The sequence below is a fragment of the Dermacentor albipictus genome, chromosome 1 (assembly GCF_038994185.2).
Source record: "Dermacentor albipictus isolate Rhodes 1998 colony chromosome 1, USDA_Dalb.pri_finalv2, whole genome shotgun sequence".
Classification (NCBI taxonomy): Eukaryota; Metazoa; Arthropoda; class Arachnida; order Ixodida; family Ixodidae; genus Dermacentor; species Dermacentor albipictus.
In genome coordinates this window covers 135,809,473-135,836,694 of record NC_091821.1, presented here as the reverse complement: position 1 = coordinate 135,836,694, position 27,222 = coordinate 135,809,473, and the positions used below count along the sequence as shown (strand labels likewise).

Sequence of the window (27,222 nt, the reverse complement as noted above, 5' to 3'; positions counted from 1 at the left end):
AAATGGTGGGACATGCGAATCGCAAGCCAATGCTGTGATTCATGGCACAAATGGAAAGATAGTTTTCTTTCCGCTTTTGAGCGAAATCCGGTTGACAGATGGGACGATGCAATAGCTTTCAGACACAGAGAAGGCACAGTCATGGATAATTTTTTCGAGAAGAAACGTTTACTCTACATTGCTGACCCTAGTCTGCCGGACTCTGCAATCCTTCCGCTGATAATTCAAAGCATGACTAACGAATCGCGAAGAGAGGTTCGTGTGCACCATTCAACCTCCACGGAACCCTCCACTTGCTTGCTTGAGAATGTGTCCAGCGATTGTCTGATTGATGGTCCCATCAAAACGCATGGTACTCTACCACTGACCATAGACGCACATGGCGAAAGGGTAGAATATCTTAATACCGAGCCCGACGATGTTGAAAAGATGCAAAATGTGTACCTTTTGAAACCAAATCTTTTATTTGTTAAAATAATGGTAAATGGAAAAAGTGTGGACTCCCTAGTTGATACTGGAGCATCCGTAAGCCTGGTAAATCAGGAAGTTGTCCAACCGAGCAAGGTGTATGAATGAAAAATAGTTAGTGTTCAAAGCTATGACGGAGAAACTAGAAGGTTGCAACACTGGACAGAAGTAGAAGTTTGATTTGGTGGACATCACCTGAGAGTAGATGCCCTTGCCATGCAGGGTGTTGACTTCGTGTTTATTTTATCTAGACCTCATATGAAGCGATTGAAGATGAATATTTCTTGGAGAGACGAAGTGACCATTGATGGATCATTTAAGCCTAAATTGTGCGGAAATGAAAATTCACGTCGAAGAGTTAGAAATGCTGATGAGATACCGACAAATTTTCCTGAACTCATTTGTGTGGAGACGTATCCAGCAGCCCCAGATGTATTCGAGGTACCTTTTAAGCTTCGTGACGCCCCAGTAGTGCGTAAAAAGCCGTACACTCTTTCCCACGATAAAAAGATCTAGCCAGAGCCCGAACTCCAGCAAGTGCTAATGCCGATATTAAGAAGCTTTCAACATCCACCTTCATATCAAACTTTATTCCAACATTCGGGATGCTGAAGGCCGTGGTCAAAAAGCCGCTACACGGGCTTGACTAGGACCACGACCCAGTACAAATGGCAGCGACAGGCAAATACAGCAACATAAGGATGCATTTAAAGCAAAAAAATAAAACAAATTGCGCATAGTAAATCAAACAATAATCTCAGACATATTATAAGTACAGATCCAAAAGAAACTTAAATACAATGCATGGTGTTAAAGTTAAAAGCAGTCGATGAATACACTATATTCGAATAAATGCAACATCAGCAGAAAAAAAAGGACATGCAAAAAATACAAATGAGGTGGACAGAATCACCCGGTATCAAAGAAAAAAGAAAGGTACAACAGAGATTAGTTCAGTAATAGCATAAGAAAAGCGCTTATGTGGCATAAACAAAATATTACATTAAGTGTTCGCGTCACCAATCACCAAAGTACCGAAAGACGGTGACTTATTTCGCGTTTGCACAGATAACCGGCAGATAAACGGGCAGACAGATTTGTTTCCTTTTCCATTGCCCCGAATAGACGAGATCATCAATGAAACTTAAGGATGAAATTTTTTCTCTCGGATCGACCTCTGTAAATGATACTGGCAGGTGCCACTGCAAGAAGATTACAATCAGTACACTGCTTTTTTAACGCCTTTCGATGTGTACGAGTACAACCGCTTACCATTCGGTTGGAGGAAACCTGGAGCTTGGTTTCAGAAAATGATGAACGTCATTCTTGATGAGTTCCGGAAAAAAGTTTCCCCTTATAGGACGAACAATATGGACGAAAATTATACTTATGACATTATACGACGAACATTGACGATATCATCATATACTCGCGTACGAGAGAAGAACATGAAAACCATCTTTTGTGCGCGGTAAAAGCCCTCAGCAAAGTCAAAGTTAAAAATTAACAAGAACAAGAGAATTTTTTCAGACGAATGTTTTCTTTCTAGGAAGTGCTTTTGACTGCAGAACTAAAACAACAAAAGAGGAGTCTGTACAAAGGATGAAGAAGCTCGTCAAGCCATATGACCTACACACCCTCTGTGTTTTCCTTGGACTCGCCGGTCATTTCCATGCGTTCATTAAGGATTATGCTGCAAGGATACGATGCCTCAGCAAGCTGACGCAAAAGGATGCGCCATTTATGTGGAGCGAAGAGTGCGAGAAAGCGTACGAGTGCCTTGTTGAAGCTATATTGTCGGATCCTGTGCTTGTGCTACCTGACTTCAACAAGCATTTCGAACTGTGCACGTACGGTTCACAATACGGTACAGCTATATCAACAAGACACAACACAACAAGACAGCTATATCAACAAGGCACAAAGGAACAGAAGGACGGCAACTCAAAATGATTCGCTATTATTCTTCTACGTTCTCAAAAGCTCAAGAACATTATACGACCACAAAAAAAGAGGCTCTGGCTGTTGTGATAACACTCCGATATTTCAGAAGCTACATAGAGAGTCGTCATTTTTTCACTGACAACTGAGCATTAACCTGCCTCTTGGAATTCACCCAGCCTAGGGGCAGAGTGGTTCGTTGGGTTAGTGAAATACAACAGCTCACTTTCGATGTAAGCCATTGACCTGGATATAAGCTCCCTGACGCAGATGCATTTTTCCGGACTTCACATCACAGAAATGAGCACATCTGATCATGGACACGTTTACAGCTTGTGGGAAGGCACCAAAGACTTGACTTGCGATAATGGCAAATTCTGTGTGTCAGGAAGTTTGGTGAAAAAGGTTTTGGAGCTGTACCATGACAGCCCAGAGTCAGGAGGGCATGATGGGTTCTGCAAAACCTTTTGGAAAATGAAAAGTCGACTCACGAGGGAAAATATTATGAAAGAAGATATCAAAAACTACGTGCGAACCTCTCACCAGTGCCAGATTAACAAGGCCAAGTATCGTCCAAGAGGGAATCAAATCGTCATCGCTAATCATTCCCAAGTACCATTTGAAGTGCTTCATCTAGAGTTTGCCGAAATAAAGAAGCGAGGTGAGGGAGTCAGTTACACTCAGGCATTCCTTGTTGCAATAGATGAATACACACGTCTGGCAACTGCAAAGCAGGAAAGCAAGACGCCAATTCCGTTTTGACGTTACTGGAGTGAAGTACAAGGTCCATTATGATGCGCATTTTCTGGAAAAAATAGATTTGTTGACCGGACCTGTACAAATGGTTAAAATTCTTCAAAATAGTCTCCCCCTGCATGAATACACTTGCGGAGACGTGTCTGCCACGCCTGGAAGGCACCCTAAAAGTCCTCGACGGGACTGTCTCTCAGGAATGCTGTAGCATGCTTTTAGATGTTTTCTACGGTTTCCCAATGCTTTCGTTTCAACGCTCTCTTCGGTCGGGGATATAAAAAAGAAGTCGCACGGAGCCAAGTAGGGACTGAAAGGGGGATGGGGGCCACCGGGTGTTGCTCCGGGCCAGGAAGTCGCTAACGATGAAGGACATGTGGCTGGGGGCATTGTCATGGTACAGGTTGACCGTGTCTTTGATGTCAGCCCTTACGCGCGCGACCTGGCGTTTCAATCTTTCGAGCACCTCCAGGTAAAAGGCTGAGTTGACAGTTTCTCTCTGCGGTACAAACTCAAAATAAAGGATTCCTCGGGCGTCGAAGAAGACAATGAGCATCGTTTTGATGCGAGACTCGCTCATTCGCGCTTTCTAGAGGCGGGTTGATGATATTTTGTGCCACTCGCTGCTCTGCCTTTTCGATTCTGGGTCGTATTCGAACATCCACGATTCGTCTCCGGTTACGACAGAGTTAAGAAAGTCTGGCTCATTTTGAGTCAAATCCAACAATTCTTGAAAGCGCAAAACTCGAAGTTCTTTCTGATCTTCCGTCTCCCCTTTCAGCACAAGCTTCGTGCAGAGCTTTCACATTTGTAGATCTTCGGTCACTAACCTATGTACTGCAAATGTGCACATGTGTTGGCGTTGGCAGGGCAGAATTCTCGCCACATTTCCCGACCGGTTTTACCCCGCTGCCATGGATAGTCGCGCCATGATAAGATCACGCGCACTACTTTTATAATGGACCCTGTATGTTCAGAACACCAAAGTGGTAGTGTCCGACAATGGGCCAGATTTCCTCAGTAAGAAGCTTCAAGAATGCGCTCGTGATAGGGCAATTGCCCTGAGATTTGCCGCACCCTACCATCCTGAAGGAAACGGCCTAGCATAGACGCTGATTCGGGACATGAAAAAATTCATCGCAATTTACCATGATTTCCATGGAGCATGGAAGTGTGCCTTGGAAGCGGCAGTCAGGCACCATAACCATTTTCATGCCATGGGATTAGGATGCACGCCTAATTTTGCTGCATCAAGCGAAGGAACTTGGTTACCGGCAGACTACGACCTTCGAATCGTTGGAAAAGTAGATCTACAGGAAAAGCGCAAGACGGAAGAGGAGCTTACACGCTACAGATCAACCATGAAGAGACACTACGATCTACGACGTAGCTCCAAGATGCCTGTAATAGAGCCTGGAGCTACAGTTTTAGTCCGAAGAAGTTTAGATGGACCGAAGTTAAAATTTTCTGGTCCCTGCGCAGTGATAAAGACCATCAAGCAACAAGGAATTTTGAAATCTCTACACTATTTGGGACTGGAAGGAAAAGCTGAAATAGCAACAGTGGGAAATGTCATACCGTATCATCTCAGGTGGAATGAAAACTGAAGTTCGGGACGATGCAATGTTCCGGCGAAGAAGAAGACTGAAGAGACAAGAGCAGGAAGAGGAAGGAGAGAAGGAAGTGGTCAAGATGGATCCCTGTAAATAAATGAGTGTATTTTAACTCGTACTTTATAATGGTGAACAAATTTTCTTCGTAATAGTTGTAATGCTGGTTAAGTTATTTCTGTAACAAGTAACAGGAAGAGAATACACAATGGCAAATTGTCACAACAATCAAGCCCTTCCGGCGCACAGCAAGTGTCGTCTGCTTGCGTTAGAAGGTTCTGCGTGTTCGCGAGCACCATGAGTCACCCTTGTTACGTTGTGGGCTGCAAATCTAGCGATCGGCTACATGCCAAGCCGAGACATCGAGTGACTGAAGCGCATCGGGCGGTCCGTATCCGATGGGCGCCAGCATCTACGCGTTTGCGGCTGTCACTTCACGCCGGAGGATTACACCATGTCTGGCGTTCGATAAACGCAACGCAAGCGCTAGCAGGCTGACTGGGCATTTCACTGGATGAACGGAGGCGCAAACGTGAACGGCCTCCAGGGTGCAGCCACCTGGTGGCACAGAGCTCAACCAGACAAACACCGTGCTAATAAAGCAGCAGCCAGGCGTATTCTAATTTGCTGCTGGTGTAAATTTCCGGCAAGAGCGTAATCGAGAATGTTTCAAATGTTTTACACTTGGTTACAGCAATAGTAGCTCTCTGTTCGGCCAGTTAAGCCCTGCGCTTTCAGGTGGCTGCACAGTGCAGGCCGCTCAGGTCGCTTACATTTACGCTAAAGCCTCTTGATCACAGGGGTAGCAGTATGGAGGGCTAAACTTAGTCTACGCCTCCGCCCATCCTCTAAAATGCCCAGCTCCCCTACGGTTACCGGAATACCGGACACGCTTGGCGCTGCGACAGAAGGTTCGCAACACACGCTGCTCGGATAGATCTCGCGTGGGATCGACGACAAGACAACCGGAAGTAGACGACGCGACGTCACATCATGTCCCAGAGCCAGTTAATGCGGAGATTAGCCCCAATCACTCGGCGAGCGAGTTGAGGTGAAAGAGCACGGCTAGGGAGGAGGGTAGCTTGCAATCATCCATAGCTCTCTTAATATGAGACCCTTTGAATGACAGAAAGCTGAGCTAGTTGGTAAGGAATTATAATGCAAAGAAGGGGTAAGGCGTGCAGACGCGGACACAAGAGAAGATGGCAACACGAACGCCGACTGTGAACTGAAGGAAGCACTGAGGTGAAAAAAGAAGGAAGACACAAAACTCATCTGCGCATGCTCTGGAATGGTAGCACCACGAGTCAATCGGGTACACGTGGCGGTCTACGTTAGCAGTAACTGTTAAAGCATTTAATCTCTTCCTTATGTAAGGTAATCGAGGGCTGACTCAGGCACGCACTTTCACCATTATTGATATTCCATGCCTCGACCATAAGACGCGTATCTTCATTCCTATGCCTGTACCGCGCATTCATATAACTTAGGCGTGCAGTTACAATCTTGGCAACGTAAGCAAAGATTCGAGGGCGATCCACCGGTTAACGACCTTTTATGTTCCATTAGCCTCTGATTGATGCACCCTACGTAGAAATGGCCACAGCAAAAGAGAACTTTATATACCACACACATACGACAGTCAGTAAAATTGTTGTTCTTGATGTGGTTCACTGGACAAATATCTGTTCTTTTTTTTTGCCTTTCACTTGCTGCTTTTTCCTCTACATGGCAGCACATATCTTACCTAGCTTATTGGGAGCAGTGATAACAACATTAACACCATATCTACTTGCAACTTTTTTAAGCCTGAGTGATACTGAATGAATGTAAGAAATAGCCACTGATGTTTTCTTGCTATTGCTGCCTTCTGTAATAACTTCCATCCCCCTCGAAATCGACTTCCTTAGGCTTTCCGCCACAGTGCCCGCTGCTACGCTAGGATACGCTGCTTCTGATAGGCGCCGGACCTGCGCATTAAAACTGGCATTCATTTTGTGTGCACGATCGGTGAGACAAGACTTAAAGCACGACAAGGCAATTCTGTTTTTTACTGCTTTGGAATGCTTGAATTGAAAGACAGGCTTCGAAGATCTAGGGGAGTACTGCCAACACACGTGATTTTGGTCAAGGACCAAGGAAATGTCTAGAAACTGTATTACCCGTCTCTGGGGAAATTCCTTCGTAAACTTTACTCCTCCATTAAGTTTAAATTGCTCTCTTACTGAGGTAGCAGTGGAATCAGATTCATCTATAACGCGAAACCGCATCCATCTATAAAAGGATACTCTTGAGAGGGCTCAGAGTACTATAAATTAAGCTTAAAACGACAGAAAGCTGAGCTAGTTGGTAAGGAATCATAATGCAAAGAAGTGGTAAGGCGTGCCGACACGAACGCCGACTATCAACTGAAGGAAACACTCAGGCGAAAAAAGAAGGAAGACCCAAAACTCATCTGCACATGCTCTGGAATGCCACCACGTGTCAATCGGGTACACGTGGCGGTCTACGTTAGCGGTAACTGTTAAGGCATTTAATCTCTTCCTTATGTAAGGTAATCGAGGGCTGACTCAGGCACGCACTTTCACCATTATTGATATGCCATGCCTCGACCATAAGACGCGTATCTTCATTCCTATGCCTGTACAATATGGCGCATTCACCTAATTTAGGCGTTTAGTTACAATCTTGGCAGTTACAATCTAGCCGAGCAGCACGCTGACTTGTTGTGGAGGATGAAACTTCCAGAGTTTCAACAGAGTAAGAGGAAACCCTTTTCTAATAATTCACCAGCAAATAGCGTACTGGTTCTCGGAGACGTCATCGTAAGTGATACCCAATGCAAAACCCTTGCTGTAGGTCCTAAGCTCTGTTTTAAGCCTAGCATAAAACCCGTTGCTGTTTTAAGCCTGCCACGCTGCATAGCCAAGTTTGTCCCGGAAGAAGAACGCTCGCGCTGTATTTCAGAGTGCATTGCAAGCATTAAACAATCGAATATTCATATTAAGACGTCTGACCCTGTTCAACCGTTCGTTAATTACTTTGTGGAGGATAAACTTAGACCGGTAATATCAGACAAGGAACGTTTTTTCGTAATTATGCCAGATGACATGTTTTTGTAAAAGCAATATGAGCTATAGAACATAATTCCCAGCCAGTAAAACATAAGCCTTCGGCAGTTAAGCAACGTGCGGTTGACTTCCTGTCAAGACACACTCTTGATAGGATTGTCTCTAATGTCAAGAAAGCAAAATCGCTCACCTTAGAACTGTTTTTCTCGGCGAAGACCCATAAGCAAGAGATTCCTATTCGTGCTATAGTGTCAGAGAAAGGGACATGACAGGTCTGTGTGGCTAGTTACCTACAGAATTGCTTAGCTTCACTAGTTTTTTCAGACTCCTTTAGCTTGCGTAATTATCAGGATTTAGTTCAGTTCTTGACACAGGAAAATCCTGGTGATTGTGCAGCTTTTAGGATAGATATCGAAGACTTACTTGTATTACTCCTTGCCACATGGTGGGTTGTTAAACTCCCTAAATGTGTTCATTAAAGAACAAGTGCAAGAGTCTGCTTTTATAAATAGATTTGGTGTTTCCACGGGTACTTTTCTGGAAATCCTGTCAATGTACTTAAAGTCGACGCTGGTTGGGTGGAGAGATGGCGTGTTTCTGCAGAAATCAGGAATGTCTATCGGTTCAAAGGTTGCCCCCTATTCTTAGTGATATTTACCTGAGGAAGATTGACAGCTGATTAGAGAAGGCCTTGGGCGATTGTGTTATTAAGATGTTTCGTTACGCTGATGATTACCTGATTTTCTGCAACAGGGACGAATCTGATTCCGCTGCTACCTTAGTAAGTGAGCAATTTAAGCTTTATGGAAGAGGATTCAATTTTAACAAGGAATTTCCTCAGCGACACTGTAATTCAGTTTTTAGAGATTTCCTTGATCTTTGAACAAAATCACGTGTGCTGGCAGCACTCCCCCAGATCTTCGAAGCCGTTGCTAAACTTTCAATCCAAGCATTCCAAAGTAGTAAAAAACGGAATTGCCTTGTCGTGCCTTAAGTCTTCTCTCACCAGATCGTGCATGCACAAAATGAGCGCCAGTTTTAATGCACAAGTCTGGCGCCTGTTAGAAGCAGCGCCTCCTAGCGTAGCAGTGGCCACTGTGGCGGAACGCCTAAAGAAATCGATCTCGAGGGGAATGGAAGTGATTACAGAAGGCAGTAATAGCAAGAAAACAGCAGTGGCTATTCCTTACATTCATTCAGTATCGCTCAGGCTTACATAAGTTGCAAGTAGATATGGTGTTAATGTTGTTTTCACTGTTCCCGATAAGCTAGGTAAGATATGCGCTGCCATGCAGGGGAAGAAGGGACAGGTGAAAGGCAAAAAAAAATAACAGCAGATATATGTCCAGTGAACCACATCAAGAACAACAATTTTACTGACTGTCGTATGTGTGTGGTATATAAAGATCCCTTTAGCTGTGGCCCTTTCTACATAGGGCAAACGGGCGGTGTATCAATCAGAGGCTAATGGAACATAAAAGGTCGTTAACCGGTGGATCGCCCTCCAATCTTCGCTTACATTGCCAAGATTGTAACTGCACGCCTAAGTTAGATGAATGCGCGGTACAGGCATAGGAATGAAGATACGCGTCTCATGGTCGAGGCATGGCATATCAATAATGGTGGAAGTGCATGCGTGGGTCAGCCTTCGATTACCTTACATAAGGAAGAGATTAAATGCCCTAACAGTTACCTCTCACGTAGACTGGCACATATACCCGATTGACACGTGGTGCTGCAATTCCAGAGCATGCGCAGATGAGTTTTGTGTCTTCCTTCGTTTTTCGCCTCAGTGCTTCCTTGAGTTGATAGTAGGCGTACGTGTTGTCCGCTGAGACCCTTCACTTCAATTGTGGGGCTAATTGTTTACTGTAGCTGTACCCTACGCGTCCACAAAATTTGTCGAAACCGTTTCAGGGACCCTTTAAGCAGCAACGTGGAAGTCTCACCATGAATTGAACATATTCAGTTAGCGTTACTAGCAGATAAGCATATGAACCCTCTTCTTGAGTGTTCCGAGTGTCAGTACTATAGGGCTAGGTAGTCTACCAGTTCCCACCAATATGAGGCCGTTGCTTACGTCAAATTCTACTTCCCCACGAATCATAACCTTGGCTGAGGTAGAGTGCCGGATCAGGTGACGAATTGAGTCACCACTCAGAATGCTGCTAATGAGAGATTGTTCAGAATAAAACGGGAATAAAATTGGCTCTCACAGAACTGTTGGACCACAGGAGATGGATCGAAGGATGAGAAAACTTTATTAAGGCCCATAGGGACGTGCACTAGCACGTAGCGGGCTGCTCCCACGTCGGGGCCGAAAGTCCTAGACTCCCCACCACGTCACGGGCCCGTTAGACTGCCCATAGTTGGGATTCAATATCTGGTTTGTGTAGGGCAGCCTCCCACTTGGGCAACGTAACATCTTCGCCCCGTAACGCGGGCACCGCCAGAGCGTATGATCGATGATAGCAAAGTCTGAGCAAATGGAGCAAGTGTTTGACGTTTGAATTTCGGGATAGATCCGGTGTGGATCCGATGTACCGTGTACAATAGCTTGTACTTTTTTTCTTGTTTTCAATATTCATATGATTATACAAGGAGTTGTTGGTACCAAAGAATGATGCCAGATACTCATATGTGAGATAGAACAAATGTAAATATGCCACAGTTGCTCATAAACAATTAGCAAGCTGTGGTACATCAACAAAAAGTTAACAAACACGAGATAAAGCGCAGAACGTTACACGAAAAATAAGAGAAACGCATCATGAATTATCACTCTGGCGGAACACCAACACGATCTCATAAAAATCATGACCTGTTAATGCGTTCAGCCCTTCTCTTATATTTTGCAGTGACAAGTTTTAATTTAATGCTTACCATGCATACGGCAGAGGGGTAAAATAAACTCTCTGCGTTCAGCCGTGCAGATCAAGCGCGGTACATAAAACATTGCTTACTCTTGATTGTCCTTACCTCCTTCTTTAGATTAGAAATTCTTGCAAGTACGTCTTCTCGGAAGGAACCGAAATTCATAGCTACAAACATTGCTTGGAGGGGACGATCCTTGACGTTTGTTCTTAGAACAGCAGCAACAGCACTGGAGGCCAGGTGACCTGAAAAAGAAAGCAATCATGGTCTGTCCTAACCAGCCAAACTTCTCTGCCAGCTTAATTTGCGTCAGTGTTTCACGAAAGCTACTCTTACAAACCGTGAGCTTTACAGTGTTTGAAAGGGATCTATTGTTGTTCCGTGGTTCCTGTGCGATCGCAAGGACAAAGAACATGGACATGAACTTGAAGAAACAAGGATTGCGCTGCACTAGTTCAATTTCAATGTCGATTTCAATTTCAGTTTTATTTGCACAAAGAATGGAAGAAGGCCCGAACAAGTTGACATTTTTTTAATTTGACAGTTCAGCGTTGTTTGTTAATGTTCTTGGCCCTATCATTGTGTCCTTACGTTAACTCTATGACTTTTGACAGCTCTCTAAGGCGCAGTATATTGACGCCTTACATAGGTGTCTCTTATTAGTAAAAAAATTGCTTGGTCCCTGGTCCTGTCCCTATGCCTCGCGCGATTTTCTTGTGGACAATGATCTCATTAGTACTTTGTGAATAGGACTATTTAAATGATGTAAGTTATGCCTCACCACAGCGTCACAATGGCTTTGTCGTACTATTTCGCATTTTGTGTGCTTTGGTGTGATTTTCGGTATTGAACCTCCATTTTATTATCCCGTCAACTTTTTCGCATCACAGACTTCTTGTTCGCTCTGCTTTGAGCTGTTGTATTTCACCATAAGCAGACTAATTGTGCTTGTCACAAGTCATACGCTGACTCTACGTTATGAATATATATATTTAAAATCTATATCAAATCATTCGTATATTCATAGTGTATTAGGGAGTCGCAGCCTGTGCATTTGTGAAAAAAGCCTTTGATTATTTATTCTAATTTTTTTCTATTTATACTGTTCTCTCATGTAGGTTTTAATATATGTGTGTGTAAGCTACAATTTTGGATAGTGAGCTCTTCAATATAAAAACTTCCCATATTGTCGCAGTTAATAAAAAGCAACAACTTTAAGCAAGGTGAGCTTCAGTAAGCAAGGAACAATTATACCCTGCTTGCGTGCGTCATTTCCTAAAAAGTGCTTTCTTTTATTATTCCGACAAATGCCAAAGCCTAACCGAAAATTTGAGCAGTCACTCAAAACCCTTTTCTTTCTGGTTATGCATGTAGGTAAACTCCAACGCACTAAAAATGCAAAGGCAAATGCCTACAAACACCGCCATTTCACTTTCAACTATCGTCGTAGACAGGCACTGACTGCAGGGGGCAACTTTTCATGGGGCAAAAAAGCTATGTACGATAGTCATGTTCAATAAAAAGAACGAGCGAGCGCGTGGCAAATGTACTCGTCGGTGACGTGTCGCGGGATGCCGTGGAGAGATACGAAAACAAAAGGAGAGAAGACCACGGTGCATTTTGCTGCTTGCAACACACCCCACCAATAACGTTTATTTACCCTAATCTTTCTTGTGGCACGCACGCGAACAAAAACGGTTGCATTTGAATATGACATGGACGCACTGCACTTCGGACCATCCAAAATATTAGGAGTAAATCGTGCGTATGAGTGGCATCATGATCACCCGATCAGATCCTTCCGTCTTCTCCGCTTGCGAAAAGTACCAGCACAGCAACAAGGAAACGTTCAATAAGGGGCGCCGGCAGTAGAAGGAACAGCATCACTCTGTCAATTTCTTTTTTCGCATGAGGGTGCAGCAGCATGCAATATTTGGCCGACGAGGCTATTTAGCGCCACGCGCTCGCTTGTTCCCTCTTCTTAAAGACGATCGTACCTGCTGCAGGAGGAATACGAAAGAATGTCATGTATGGCTTTCAGAATATCCACGGGATAGTGTTCTGCTACACAAGTTGGGGTGGGGATGGTAGCAGCATTTCGGCACATGAAGGTATAAGATTTATTAGTGGTGTTCTCAGTGCCAAGTCCTGGTATTTTACGCGCCACAACGCCATAGCCGCTAAACGAGCCGACGTGGTAGCGGACTTTGTCACTGTCAGCGCTCCCCGACGTCGGCCCGATGCGAGATCGCACACACGTCTCCCGAACGCCGCAATTCGCACAATGGCACCGCGTCAGTGCAAGGTTCGTCTGGGTCGACAGGGCCTATCATAGTGATAACGCGATGCGGACAGAGGGAACGGCAACGATAGCACCGCGTATTCTGTGAAATGCGAAAACACGCGCAAGTATCATTGGGGTCGATTATCCGCCGATAGGCATGCGGATCGATACGAGGAGGTTCGTGAAATGAAAAATTGGCATCCATACGTATGTAGCACGAAGCTACAAAGAAAACCCACGCGGGTTTCTCAGAAACAAAGCTTCGTAGTTGAAGAAAAATTCGTCGTGGTAGGGATTCGAGCCCGGGACCAACGCTTTTCCGGGGCGGTCACTCTACCAACTGAGATAACCAGGAGGATAGCTGATCGATGCGCGAGGGGGAATTGATCGACAACTCGAAGCACAGGGACACAGAATATGGCAAATCAGTTCTGCGGAATTCTGCACGGGGAACGAAGGTTCACGAAATGAAAAATTGGCATCCACCAGTACCTAGCATGAAGCTACAATGGAAACCCACGCTGGTTTGTGTGGGTTTACATGATTTACACGCTTACACTTTTTACGCGGAGCGCTTAAATGCGTCACTTAATGCTCCGAAGGACCTACCCTAACGACTCAGTACGTTCGTCAAAATCGTCAAAATTGTTTCAGGTCCCTTTAAATTAGTCACGAGTCATTATTAACTCTGCCAACTTGATTGGATGAGGTGGTAAGTTTCCTCAGAACAAAACATTTTGCACATTCCGGGCCCCTTATACCGCAAAGCGTTGGTTCTGGCTAGTTGGTAATACATACTTAATACTTTTTAAGCGAAGAGTTTACAAAAACCACAAAGGGACACGAACGGGACAGGGGCTGGGCGACGTGGTCATTCCTGCAATCAGCTATCAGTAAGCGGAAGACAGATCGCTCGGGATTTAACGCATGTTAGTGCGTTTCTCAGTGAGGTAGGTTCATTTATTGAGCTTTTTTATGCTAACTAACTGAATTGACTCCAGGAAGCATTTGAACAAATAATAAGAATACTGGTTAATGTGCCCGTAGGATATCAGCCAATGGTATATCAAAAGTTGTTCTTTCGAGTGTTCAAACATTTTTATCGTGGCACATCAAGAGACCCTAACAAACATGCGTGGCATACAGCATATAGGATTCTTGCTGTAGTAGAGGCTAAAGTCTGCCATTTGGGACTATTCACGACGGTCAAGGCGACATAGCCTGTTAAGTCAAACACGTACAGCGCCAGGAAAAACGCGGCTTTTATTTACTTAAACTTAGTGCCGAAAAGTATTTATTTATTCATTCATTTATTTACTGACATGCTTATTTATTTATTTATTTAATTATTTATTAATTTATTTATTTATTTACTGACGTGCTTATTTATTTGTTTGTTTATTTATTATATTGAAAACACTGCAAATAATAATGTCGTTGGTCTATTCAAAGTGGTAAATTGTTTTACGAATACAATGTGAAAGAATGGCATAAGGTTAAGTGAAGCCTCACGAAGCCTTACAGCAGTTAAGGAGTTCATGACAACACGCTGATATCGTTTAAGTAGTTGAGCTTTCGTCCGTAGTGAAAAGCAGTGGCGAGAGCTGGCGACATAATATGAGCAGTAGGTCTTGAACTGTTCAGCGCGGTATCGGTTGGAGAGAGATATTTATTATAGGATAAAAGCTGTGAGGTCGACCTAAACTAGAGCACAGAGCTAGAACAAGCTATATGCTATTCTAGCCTGCTACTCAGTGTTGGGGTAGGAAGCGGCAGGGTAATAAAGGGATGAGGAAAAAGTGAAGATGATGATATGAAGAGAAGAGGCATGGAGAAAAAAAAACAGAAATGCATATTACAGTAGCAGATGCGCGCAAGCAATCTCTTTTCGAGAACACATTCAGACCACTCAATTCTTGGCCCATCGCACCCCACTACCCTGGCGGGCGCCACCTTGGTACCATGTTTTGAAAGAAGCATCATCATCATCATCATCTTCTTCTTCTTCTTCTTCTTCTTCTTCTTCTTCATCGTCAATGTCGACAGTAGTCTGTATTGCTTTCGTTTGTGGAGGTGACGCTCGTGGGCGGTGGGGAATTAGCGAGACGCGACTTTTCCTTCCTCCTGTCATTTCCTGTCCTGCTTTCCGCTTTTTACCGCTAGCTTAATTTCATTTCTTCCACCTTGGTACTATTTATAAATGAGCTACAGAGCGTGGCGTCCACCAATCACGGCCCGTCAGCCAATCAGCTGGGGGCGTTACCGCACTCTCCAGGTGCAATATTTTTTCTGTGCTGTAGCATCGTGTTAGTGGCGGAGAGGTAAAACCTTCGACCAACGCTGGATTTCTTTCGGGAACTGGAAACTTTTTTTCCTCTAAAACTTTTCTTATTACTTAATTGAATCACTTTGGGGCTCCTGCGACGGGCAACGGTGATCCAGGCAGACATTAAAACGACTAGGGAAGTGAGCACGTAACTGCTATCGTTGTAGAAATAACACAGTTTGCACACCATAAGGGAAGCAAGAAGGCAGTGAAACCAGCCCTGAAGGCATCGCAAATAAAGAACTTATGGAAGACATAGTACGTACCTTCACCCCAGATATACTTCCAGATTTGCCACAAACTTTTTATTTTGTATTCATTGATGCTGACGGGAGCTTTTAGGTTGACGTATATGGGTACAGTAACGTGTTCTTGAAGGTTGCTTCCTACTCCTGGAAGTTCGTTAATAACCGGAATCTGCAGAGAAGTTCAATAGTAGCACATTATCAGCAATGTACTCAAATTAAAAAGGGAATACGAAATTGAAAAGAGCTTGATAATCTTATTGTCTCAGTTTTCAATGGACATATGCAGTGTCCCGTGGCCATGTAAGGATACAATATAGCAGGGGTAGTAGAGTGAATGCTCAGGAGAGTTACAGCAAGCACGGTTATAGAGGCAAGAAAGAGAGCATAGATAAACAACACACTGACATAGCTACGCATAAGACATTCAAGAAAAAAAACATAGAAACAGGCATAAAAACTCTTCACGTAAAGCTATGAAATAGTCTTGCTCCTCTTTGGAACATTCACTCGCCCAGCATCGGGATGCGCGCAGCCAAGCCGGTCGTCCACGTATGTGACAAGCTTGACATGGGCTCTTCGCGATAACGCGCGGCGCCTTCGGGTAAAAGCAGCGCTTTCGTGGTCCACTCTCCAGAATGTAGACTGGAGCTGGTCGCGCGCAGCAGCTTGCGCCGAGGAGCGGAACAGCAAGTGTTCCGTGGCCTCGTATGCGTCACAGTCTGGACAGCTAGGGACTGGCTCGCGCAAGGCCTGACCGCTGCTGGTCGGCTCCAGTCCACACACAGCCTATGCAAAGGTTGAACAGGATAGCTCGCTGCCGGCGCGCGAACCCGCCACTGCTCATGGGCCTCGGCAGGTTCCACCTGGGGACACGGGCGTCTGGGTGGTGGACAACGAGTGGTGCACGAATAACCACGCACACGTTCGCGGGTGGCTATTACACACGCGAGAGCCCGGCGGAAGTGCGTGTGCGGTGGCCGCGAGGCGACTGGCCTTTTCGTTTCCCGTTAGAGCTCTCTCTCTCTGTGGCAGACCACTGAAAGCGAAGGCTCATCCTCATGCCGTCGCCGAGTGGCGCGAAGTTATGGCGAATGGCATGCGAAGAAGAGGTTAGGGGCACCCCGCCGTTTGAAGCCTGAATAGTGTGGAACGCCAGTCCAATATTAGAAGACGCTTTTTAGATAAGGCTGACACTTCCGCAGTATGCTTGAGCCCATCTTGAGCGCCACGAGCTCGGCCATGCTGGATGAAGACCGCCAGTCCAGTGGCAGCTGCGACTGGCTTATAGCGCCGGTGTTGTGCCAGTTCACCCGCGCACATGCTCAGGCATAATTTGCAGTGTGTTTAATGTTTCTATAAGCACGAAATAAAACCGCTGCTGTCAATGGCAGCGATAAGTGATCAAGAAAAAGTAAGCGCTAGTTATAGAAAGGGTAACGCGTCGGGGCTTAATTTCGTTTTTTTTTTATTCTCTGTTTTGATGCGGCGTGTAGTAAGGCTTCTTTCATATTCCCACCTTTCTGATTCCCGAAGTGTTTTGGTTAGCTTTGTCGTGGTATGTGCGGCCGTTTCTAGACCTTTTCTTGCCATTCCTCAGCTCTATTTTCTGTAGAATATTTTTATCTCGTGCTCCAGAAGAAAAGAATGGCACTATGGAAATTTTGTGCCAATCATTTCATATTTATTCCGTATGAATCTGCGTTGTGCATTCGTGTTCGTATTTCTGCGTTCTGTAGTGGGAAGGATGACTTACCCGGAATTCGTCCAAAACATCTCTTGGTCCAATACCGGACAACAAAAGAATATGAGGCGATCCAACCACGCCTGATGAAATGATGACTTCACGTTTCGCAGCCACCTGGTAAACTACGCCGTTAGAAATGACTTCGACACCGACTGCCGTAGTATTTTCGAAGAGCACCTGCAATAAAGCGAGCCAACATCATGATATTGACAAGAGTAAAGCTGCTGCGCTGGAAAGATGGCACAGGGAGGAACCAGTCGGCCGATTCGAACGATACGCTCGCACAGGAAATGTCCTGTTCCTCATGCATCAAATCAATTTAGAGCGATCTTCTTTTTTCTCAGTGTGTGTGGTTTCCTAGCCTTACTCTGGCCTGTTGTGGAGTTGGCGACCGCAAGCACGGTTAATCCGTTTGTCACTCCGCTCATACAGTTAGATTACAGAGGGAACCGGGAGGTGCAGGTGTGTCTATTCCACTGTACGTGTGTGTGGTCCCGGAGCCAGCACCACATTTTCCTGGCGCTCACTGTAATGTGGATTTATTGCGCCATTTCACTTCAGTTACCTGAATGTTGGAATTAGAGGAAGCCTGCCGATAATGGCCCTTATAGGCTCATATGCCTTTCTGTGCGGCACTACATAAGAGTTACCTGATAAGAGGGGCAGCTCTATTCTCTACGTTAGGTGTAAACCATCGATGGAGCCCATTATTCTGGGATGCCTAAGCAGACTATTTACTCTTTGAATTTACGTAATATACCCTGCTGTAAGCATTTATTCTTGAAAATGGCAGTATTCTTCAAGTCAACTTCGACTCTCTTATTCATTGCCATGAGAAATTGGTGGTTAACCAAGGCCTTATACTTTGGGCGCCCAACCAGTGTTACCATAGGTTTTTTCTATCGTGCCGCACAAGGTGAAACAAGAAAGTCCCTAAATTTCAGCTAAATTTTGCGGCGAAGTCGCTAAAATTGTCGAATAAATACTTGAGTAAATTTTATGTAACGTAGGAGTTTTGCAACAGTTTAATATAAGCTTAGATGGCGTCATTTACCTACCGAAACGTTTCAAGTTTGTCGACTTGGATTGCAGGGGAGAATAAGCAGTTAATTTAACAGCAGGCTGCAGCATATTTACTTTGAAAATATGCTTACATAACCACGGATTATGACAGCTGAAATTCTGCGTTTGTTTTCTAATTGCGAGGTTGCAAATGTAGCAGTATTCCAAAGAACACGAGTAATCCAGTTATCTTAGCCCAAGAAGGCTCTTGGTCCCAAATTATCGCTGCAAATTTCCTAGTTGTCAGCGCTCCTGAAAAGAGAGATAAATTCTGCGACACGCATTTGGTCGCATAGCAACATGGCTATAACAATTACGTGAACTTTATAAAGATGAAATACTATGCTTCTGCCTCTTTATTGAACTTAAAGATCCATGCGGTATTCATTTACACAAAAGCCACACGTATTCAGCTTCACATTGTGGGGATGCGCGACCCTCGCGCCTCCCCTGATGTTTTTCCCGCATAGCGCGTCTCCTGTAATCCCGCTTCGCCGCGTAGCCTGCGTGACGTCCACGCGGTCGATGTGGTTGAAGCGCAGTCCGAGAGATGGCGCTAGTGTTGCGCTGCTGCGGGGTTACTTGGGTGCGGGCGAGACAAGGCGCTCTCTCTTGGGGGTTCGAGACAGCAAGCGGGACGGACGTGCCGTGCCGCGCGTGCAGCGACCCTCTTTCCCGGCGGGTCGGCGCACGGCGGGGACGTCTCCTGCGTGCGCGCCGACCCATGCTTCTGCGAAACCGTCTCGCGTGGCCGCCTTCGAACGCGCCACGATTCGCATGACCATACACGCGAACGACCAGGCGTTGGGATCCAGCATGGGGCGACATATTCGCTCGCTTCCGGTCGCGGTGAGTCGGACTTCTAGATTTGTCGCGCGCCCATCGGCATGTTTTGTGGATAGCAACTCGGCTAGCAGGCATTGATGTATGAAAGGTGCAATAAATGCCCTTGTGATTGTTTGCACTATTGTGTTGTCGTTCCTTTGTCCCAAGAGTACGGTGTGAGAATCCCATATCAGACCCCACAACATGAACGAGCCCAGCCGCTCCAATATTTACGCGCCTTTCTCCAGTCGATATGCATTATTCCCGTTCTGCGTTCTAAATTTCACCATAAAATTTATTGCAACAGGTTGCAGATGTGCACCAGTGCCGAAAGTGCAGACCCCCACAATGCTAAGATCGATTCAAATCGATTACATAAATAATTTTAAAAATGTCTTTTTCGGGGCCTACTGTGTATGCGGTGAAGGTCACCGTTCTGAGAAACACAGTGAGACGACCACCGATATGAAGGCAAGTGTTGTCTCATCTCAGTCACAGATTCCACGCGTCGTACAGCCAATTTCGGTCGTGCGCATCTAGCTTTCACATAATAAACTGCGTTCTAGAGCACCATTTGTGAATCAACTTTCGTAACAACGAAGTCGCTAAAATGTCGCCAATCGTTCCGCCACATCGCTCAAAAAGTCCCCTGTGGCAAAATAGAAAGGGTGCGAAATGCATATATTGGCCGACCGCCTCGCTAATTTATTGTCCAGCATCAAGATTAGCTATTATTTTCTCCTACGATTAATTCTAGCGTAACATACGCACGCTACCCACCAAGTAATAGCGACTGCTGTATGCCCATGGCTGCGGCTCTCGTAATTATAGCGCAAGAATTTTTGCTGAATATGGGCGCTGATCATCTCTTTTTTTTATTAACGTGGTAGAAGAAGATGTTGTGTCACATATATGTCACCGTGAAAAGGACTTAAAATCAACATACGCCCCGGCTACTGCTCTTCACATAAATGGCAGTATTTACACGTTTATATTTGCGCACTTCGCGCTATTCAGTTACGACACGGCAAGGCCTCTACAAGGCCTTGCCTTACTTTTTTTTCTCGTCTATCATGCTTCACCGTACTCAAATAACTTGTACAGCCGCGATCAAATGTTCGGAGGCCAAAGGTGCCACGAAATTTTGTCTTTGCAGCCACAGCGTGCCAGCTGAAATCAATGGCATAGTCTACATGCGTGTATTCCACCGATGCAATGCATTGAAGGAATTTAATGTTGTGGTCTGCTTGGGCTTGTATACTCTGTCGTGCTAGGAGATCAGACTTGCATGTGTTGAATAAATCGGGCATTTCTAAGCCTGCCGAGATGTTCTTCGACAGCTGCAACGATTATCATTGCACAGGAGCATCCGATCACCGCTCATATCGTCGTTGAGGCGCTAAGAGCGCACATTCGACATCTTTCACGGCTACCATCCCACCATTTAGCCGGTCTACATTCCAGGCTACATTCTCTGCTATTGTGACGAGACACCATGACTCGATACCATCTGGTTTCAAGCCTGCAAAACGCCCAACATCGGCATTGTGGTGTCTCCGGCAAATGCACGTGTACTTCTGAGTTACTGGAATTGCTAAGAAGGCAAACTTGTCACCACTAGTCCTGACGCAATTGTCCCTGCTCTTCCTACACGAGTCTTATTTAGACCACATACACATTTACACGGACGGTTCCACCAATTACAACAGCTCTACCGGAGCAGTACTAGTTGTTCCATCGCTTGCCGTCTCTTTGCGGTTTAAATATTCGCACAATACTACGTCGACAGCAGCAGAACTTGCGGCTCTTCAAGGTGCACTCAATTACGCACTCTACCAGCCACCAAATCGTTGGGGGCCATTTTCTGCGATTCTAAAGCACCCCTACAAACTCTGCAGTTTGCCCTACGTCATGGGTTACGCGAGCTACTGTACGAAATAAGGCACGCTCCTCTCCACGCGCTCAAGAAAGGACCCGACATTGTATTTAAATGGTTGCCGAGCCACTGCAGAATTGTCAGCAATGACAGTGCGGATGAAGCTGCTTGATCGCCACATCAAAAATATCCTCAGGTTCCTATACCACTCTCAGGAACGGATGCTGGGCGGCAAATTTAATCACTTGCTCACCACATCACACTTCTCCGATGTAATTCACTGAGTTTCACGAACTCACGCTTGCACTCTCAACCCTAACATGTGACTTCGCCTGTCACTTGGACTCTCCAGTCGCGAAACAACTTTGCTGTGTCGCGTGTGGTTGGGCGTCGCATTTAGAAATGCCTATTCATTCCTAATAGGAACAACCAACAGTGCGGCGTGCAATTTGTGCGGGTGCGATGAGACTCTAGAGCACCTTCTATGTCATTGCCCATCCTTTGACGCTCAACGATGTCCTCTATAAGCTAAACTCAACCGCTTAGGTAATAGAGTGCTCTCGGAGGAAAAGATCCTGGGACCATGGTCTATGCATTCTTGCATGCAAAAGGCCACAAAAGCACTTGTGTACTTCTTCAAGACTGCTGGACTGCAAGAGCGCTTGTGACAGTGGACATTACTCTGCGACTAACGCTGTTAGTGACCGACTCTGTATTATTTTTCTTCTCTCTCCTTCTTATCTATTTTTAACCTTTATTCCTCCACAATTTAGGGCAGCCAACCGGGCTAGTCTTTGGTTAATCTCCCTAACTTGCCCTTTTCGTTTCTTTCTCTCTCTCACGTCGTGGAGCTGGTCCCGTATTCGCAAAACGTACTTACACTAAAGTTGCTCGTAAAAGAAGATGCCAGCCAATCTTGCGTTGGAAATTTTATTTATTCATTATTATGTAGGTCAATGTAAACAAGGCTTAAGAAGAAAAATCTTCGTGAATTTTGCCCATGGTGCAGAATTCTCGAAGCTTTTCGTTCGTAAGTGCATTTTAGCACTGCCCGGCTACCTTCGCTAATTATCAAGCAATAGGATTTGCTGAATATTTTTTTCTTGCGTACAGTTTCAGCGTCACAGCTTTTAGTGAACATAGGCCCTGTTTTTTCCCTTTTTTTTCTGCTGCTGCTGCGGTATCGAAACCTTTGCTCGCTGGTGTGTACTATGCAACAGACCACTAGGAGCGTGCCTCAGACAACGATCGAACAAGTGGCTCCCAGTATTGATTGCCTCTGCCAACGTCAAGCATCAGGCTGCCGCAGTTCCCACACACTGCAAAAGGAGCCGCTTGTTGCGTGAAGTGTGGGCCGTTGGAAACACGGCGCGCGCGCGCTCGTTTGAGTGTATCCATAGACTTAGAGTGGCGCACTTTCTTGAAGCAGTCGCCAAGTTTACGAGTGTTGAATTCAAGGATAGAACGTAAGGGTCGTCGATATTGTGGCCAAGAACCGAATCCGAACACGATGGCAAAATGAGGAATCCGAGGGAAAATTCGCAAAGCTGTTCGTTCGTAAGTGCATGCTGTTTCCTAAAAAAATTTGGGGGTTTTACGTGCCAAAAACACGACCTGATAATGAGGCATGCCGTAGCGGGGGCCTCCGGATTAATTACTACCACCTAGGGTTCTTTTATGTGCACCTAAATCTAAGTACACAAGCGTTTTTTTTTTCACTTCGCCTCCTACGGAATGCGGCCGCCGCGGCCACAATTGCACCAACGACCTCGAGCTCAGGAACGCAACGCCATAGCCACAGAGCTACCGCGGCAGGTTTAAGTGCTGTTTCCTCTTGGGCAATTGCGTTCGCTGATATATGTCCAACGTACACGACGATTGGTCGCAGTCTGCTCTTACACGAAGCGCTCTAGCATAAGCACATTATGTGAATTCGGGTCTCGATGTTTTGATAGCTGTAGAAACATAACTACCATCATGATACAAGGAAGAAAAGCTACGAGAACACGCCATTTTTACAATTTTGCCCTAGTCCAAGGGCAACAAGAAGTAGGACCCCCCCGAACGACTGCCATAATGCGCAGTCACCAATGCATGAAATGCGACATCGAGATGTCGTTGTCTTCGGTGAACTTCAATTGCTCCCGTGGTGAACATCATATGTTTAAGGAGATCGCCGATTACATACGTGTGGTACAGTTACACTCGCAAGCTTCTGATTTAAAGTAATCTGAATGACCTGTCGCGTCTCAGCGATGAAGGTGTCGTGCTGCTGAGCGCGCGCTATCGGGATCAAAATTCACGGCTTCGGCGTCTGAATTCCACTGAGCCGAAATGTAGAAACGCTCATGTATTGTATTTTGGGTAATCGTTGGAGAGTCCAGGTAGTCAAACTTGATCAGCAGCACCCCGCTACGGCGTCTCTCACAGCCAGCGTGTTTCTTTGAGACATTAAACAGCATCAATTATTTTATTGCGATGTCAATTATATGGACACTTCAGGCCCATTTCTGCCGTCACCGTCGGCGTCACCGTGAGCTTCCGTATAAAGTCGAAGTGCCATAACATCGTCGCTGCGCGTCGTATGCTCTAGTGCGTGTGAAAGCGTGTGAGGGTGAGCCGGCGATCTTGGCTTAATCTCGTGCACGCAAGGGAGGGAAGCGGGGAGCAAGCGTGCCGTTTACCGTCGCGCGCGAGGCTACGGGGGGAGAGTAGGGAGGGGGGGCGCATATACTGCTGGAGGCCGCTAGCGCCCGGCCGGCCACTGTATATTGAAAGCCATCTGCTGCGCGCTGTGTTTCCGTGGCTTAGCTGGCGATGATGCGAGATGCAGCACAAAGGTCAATTGGCATGCAACTGCTGCCGCTCTTCCTCACTCCAGCTTTGTGACAGCGAGTTTCCGTGGTTATCGAGCAAGATATGTTCATGATTGCTTGTGCGCGCGTGACACCATGCTTGATAATTTAGTTAGTATGCCTACGTTTAGAAGTTTACACGGCTGTATAAAACTATTATCCTTACTTCGTATTGATGGCCACTAATTTGCTATCACAATTGATACTTCGCGTTTCGGGCAACACTGTGACATATTTTTTTCTCTCTCTTAGAAAGGTATCAACAAAAGGGCACTTCGATAAAAAAATCCGTCACATAGCGCGGAATCCTGCTACCAACTGCTCATATTTTAGCATTTTTTTACGATGTCAGTGTCGCACTTTCAAGAGGCCTAAATCTCAAAGTTTCTTGGCTCGTATTCACAGAAAACTCTTGCGCTATAATTGTTTTTAAGAGCAAATACAAGCTAAACCCATTGCTGTACATACTATTAGTGAAGGTGCTCTGGCAATGGCAACGAGCATTTACGAGCGAAAGGTTTTGTTAATTCTGCTCCTTGTTCGTAATTCAGGCCACGGCTCTGGGAGGCGATCCATGGCACGAACAGTCAGTGGTCGTAATGCAATACAGGCCGCGTAAACGCCATCGGATCGGCGCTATGCACCGTGGTGATAGCCACTGCGCTCGTAACATTAACGCTGTAAATATTTGACAAGGTATATGTCGGATGCATGGAATGGCAAGAATGAAGACCCATTTCGTTAAGAACCTCGTACGTGCGGGCCCTTATTCACAAAAAGTACTCATACGCAAAACTTTTAGCCAAAGCATATGACAGCCAATCATTATGGTGGACATATTGTTCGCGATGGCAGCTGGCAAATGACCAAGGTCATTTACGAATGAAAAGCTTTGCGAAATAGCGCTCAAGTTTTTCTTGTATAAGACTATGGAAAACCCCAGCCAACAAGTAAAATCACCACCTAGTTTTCTGCGACTCGCTTTGTCACCACTGTTACTGATGGTTCTTACCTTGCTTACATGCGCACCGGTCATAATTCTCAATCTTGGGTTGTTTAGAGCAGGCTTAATGTATAGATCATATGTGGTCCACTTTCTTCCCTTGTACACATTGCCTGAAGAAAGAAAAAAAGGTACAAGTCAATGCAGCTGGTTTGAAACTGCTGCTCACAATGAAGATGAAACCTTGAATACTTTCTCAAAACAAACATTAGTATTATTTTACTGTTAATTCTGGCGAATCCTCATTCATTTCTGCCATAATTCATTTCGGGAAGAGACTAGGATAACGAAATCAAAAATGTATTTTGAGCGCCTTTTTCATCCCATTCGCGAAGTACATAAATATGAAGGACACTGGTACCGAATTGCTATAAGCGCCATTTCCTGCCGACAAGTGGTTTCTGTAATAATGATGTGAAATTGAGTCCCGATAGTAAATGGAATTCCTAGGCAGCTGCAATGCACCATAGGATCAAACTCTGGGGTGTGGGCCGAGAGCGAAAGGCTTGCAAGAAATTAATTAAAGATTGTTTGTCTACCTGGGCTGTGTTCACTAATAGACATGATATGCTAAACTCAATCTCCTCCATTCCACTGCAGCTGCTCGACATTCGTGCGTGTTTCCATAGTAAGAACACCTAGCAATTGCATTGATGGTTGTCAACGACAGAAGAAAAAAAGCTCAGCGAATTCGCCGATATTCCTGTGTCATTGGTGTCAAGTACAATATTCGAGATTCTTTAAAAATATGTTTAAAACAAAAAAAAGATGTTAAAAGCGTTCTTAGTTTAAAAATGTTTTTAAAAAATTGATACCGGCACCTGCTACCAGCTTAAACACCTCCTTGCACGCATTATAGGAGTATAAGAGGAAAGAAAACTAGCAAAGTAAGCCAATGCCTTACTCTGTTGCATCTGATTTTCTTCCTTCTCGAGGCCGAGCCCTATGTGTTCAGCCGCCTGCTTCAGCGCCGAGCATATCTCCGAGGTGCTGCAGGTGTTGTCCGTCACCGGAATTCTCGCGTCGGGGGTCCTGTCCGCTATCCCCAAATACCCGGTTGTTGCTCAGGACTGTGTTACGGGTGGATCAAAACACTCTGTCTTGCAATGTCTAAAGACAAGCGAGGAAGAGCAGGACATGACATTACAACAACGAAAAGGAAGCAAGGCAAGCGCGTGAAGTGCGTGCAGTTATCGTTGGTTTGCGCAAAGATTTTAGTTCGTAAGTGCCGTTTGCCGTTGGCCGGCCGCCTTCGCTATATAATAGAATGCCGAACATCACGACTGGCTCACATCTGCTCTTCAGAACAGTTATAGCGTCAGCATTGTGTGCGTGCGCGCGTGCGTGCGTGTGTGCGTGTGTGTGTGTGTGTGTGTGTGTGTGTGTGTTTGTGTGTGTGTGTGTGTGTGTGCGTGTGTGCGTGCGTGCGTGCGTGTGTGTGTGTGTGCGTGTGTGCGTGCGTGCGTGCGTGCGTGTGTGTCCCCGGAAAGACAAATAGCACACAAATAACGAAGATAGCAGCAAGCACGCTCGTCAGTGATCGAGTCTGACCTCGCGGGTCAACTGCGTCCGCTTCTTATACGTGACTCGCCTTTCATTCTGTGCAGAGTAATTGCTGGCGCTCGAGTTCGTTCGAGAATGTAGAGTACTATTCGCGACGCGCGTACGATCTATCAGACACGCCTCCTTCGCTTTAGAATTCGCAACAACGTTCGAGAAATTTTCAGTAATTTAAGTGCAGCTTGGGCCAAGCGTCGGCTTCATAACAACGGCAATCCGGTGAAAACCCGCACTGCAAAAAGGGAGGTCGTGACGTGTGGCAACGCAGGGATCAACTATTTGTGGAAACGGCCAGCCAATGGTGAATAACACTTAAAAATCAAAAGCTTTGTCACTTCAGTCCCTTATTCTCTCGGAAGAATAGAGCTACAGAAAACTAGTTATTCTGTGCACACTTGATGCCGACCTTGCTATATTCTGAAAAAGAGAAAAACTTCAGTCCTCCGAATAAAACTTTCTCATGCTTCTGGTAGATTGTTATATGGTTAGTTTCGACATTACAGTGGTTAGCGTGAGCAAAGCGCACCTTGGTTGACTGTAGGAGTAGGAATAAAAATCACCTGCAGGCTAAGCTCTCAGGTGGCTCTTCAGGCAATCACCGCCCGAAATTATTACAGTTGTTGATATAATGTTCCATGCTCGTTCTACTTATTTGTGAGTACCAACGCTTATCACAAAAAATCATCTTCCAAAGACTTATGAAACGAAACTCTAGCACGAAGACA

At 45.5% G+C, this 27,222-nt stretch overlaps 1 protein-coding gene across 1 annotated transcript in view; it reads right to left on the bottom strand.

The window, feature by feature from the left end:
* The window catches only part of LOC139050055 (choline dehydrogenase, mitochondrial-like), a 66,408-nt gene that overhangs the window by 23,467 nt on the left and 15,719 nt on the right, over nucleotides 1–27,222 (bottom strand). The window contains exons 5-9 of the mRNA XM_070526204.1: nucleotides 25,842–26,047; nucleotides 24,947–25,050; nucleotides 17,326–17,493; nucleotides 15,591–15,741; nucleotides 10,820–10,959 (exon numbers count right to left, since the gene is read on the bottom strand). Coding sequence (XP_070382305.1) covers nucleotides 10,820–10,959; nucleotides 15,591–15,741; nucleotides 17,326–17,493; nucleotides 24,947–25,050; nucleotides 25,842–25,851 — 573 coding nt within the window. The 5' untranslated portion in view covers nucleotides 25,852–26,047. The remainder of the gene's footprint in view (nucleotides 1–10,819; nucleotides 10,960–15,590; nucleotides 15,742–17,325; nucleotides 17,494–24,946; nucleotides 25,051–25,841; nucleotides 26,048–27,222) is intronic.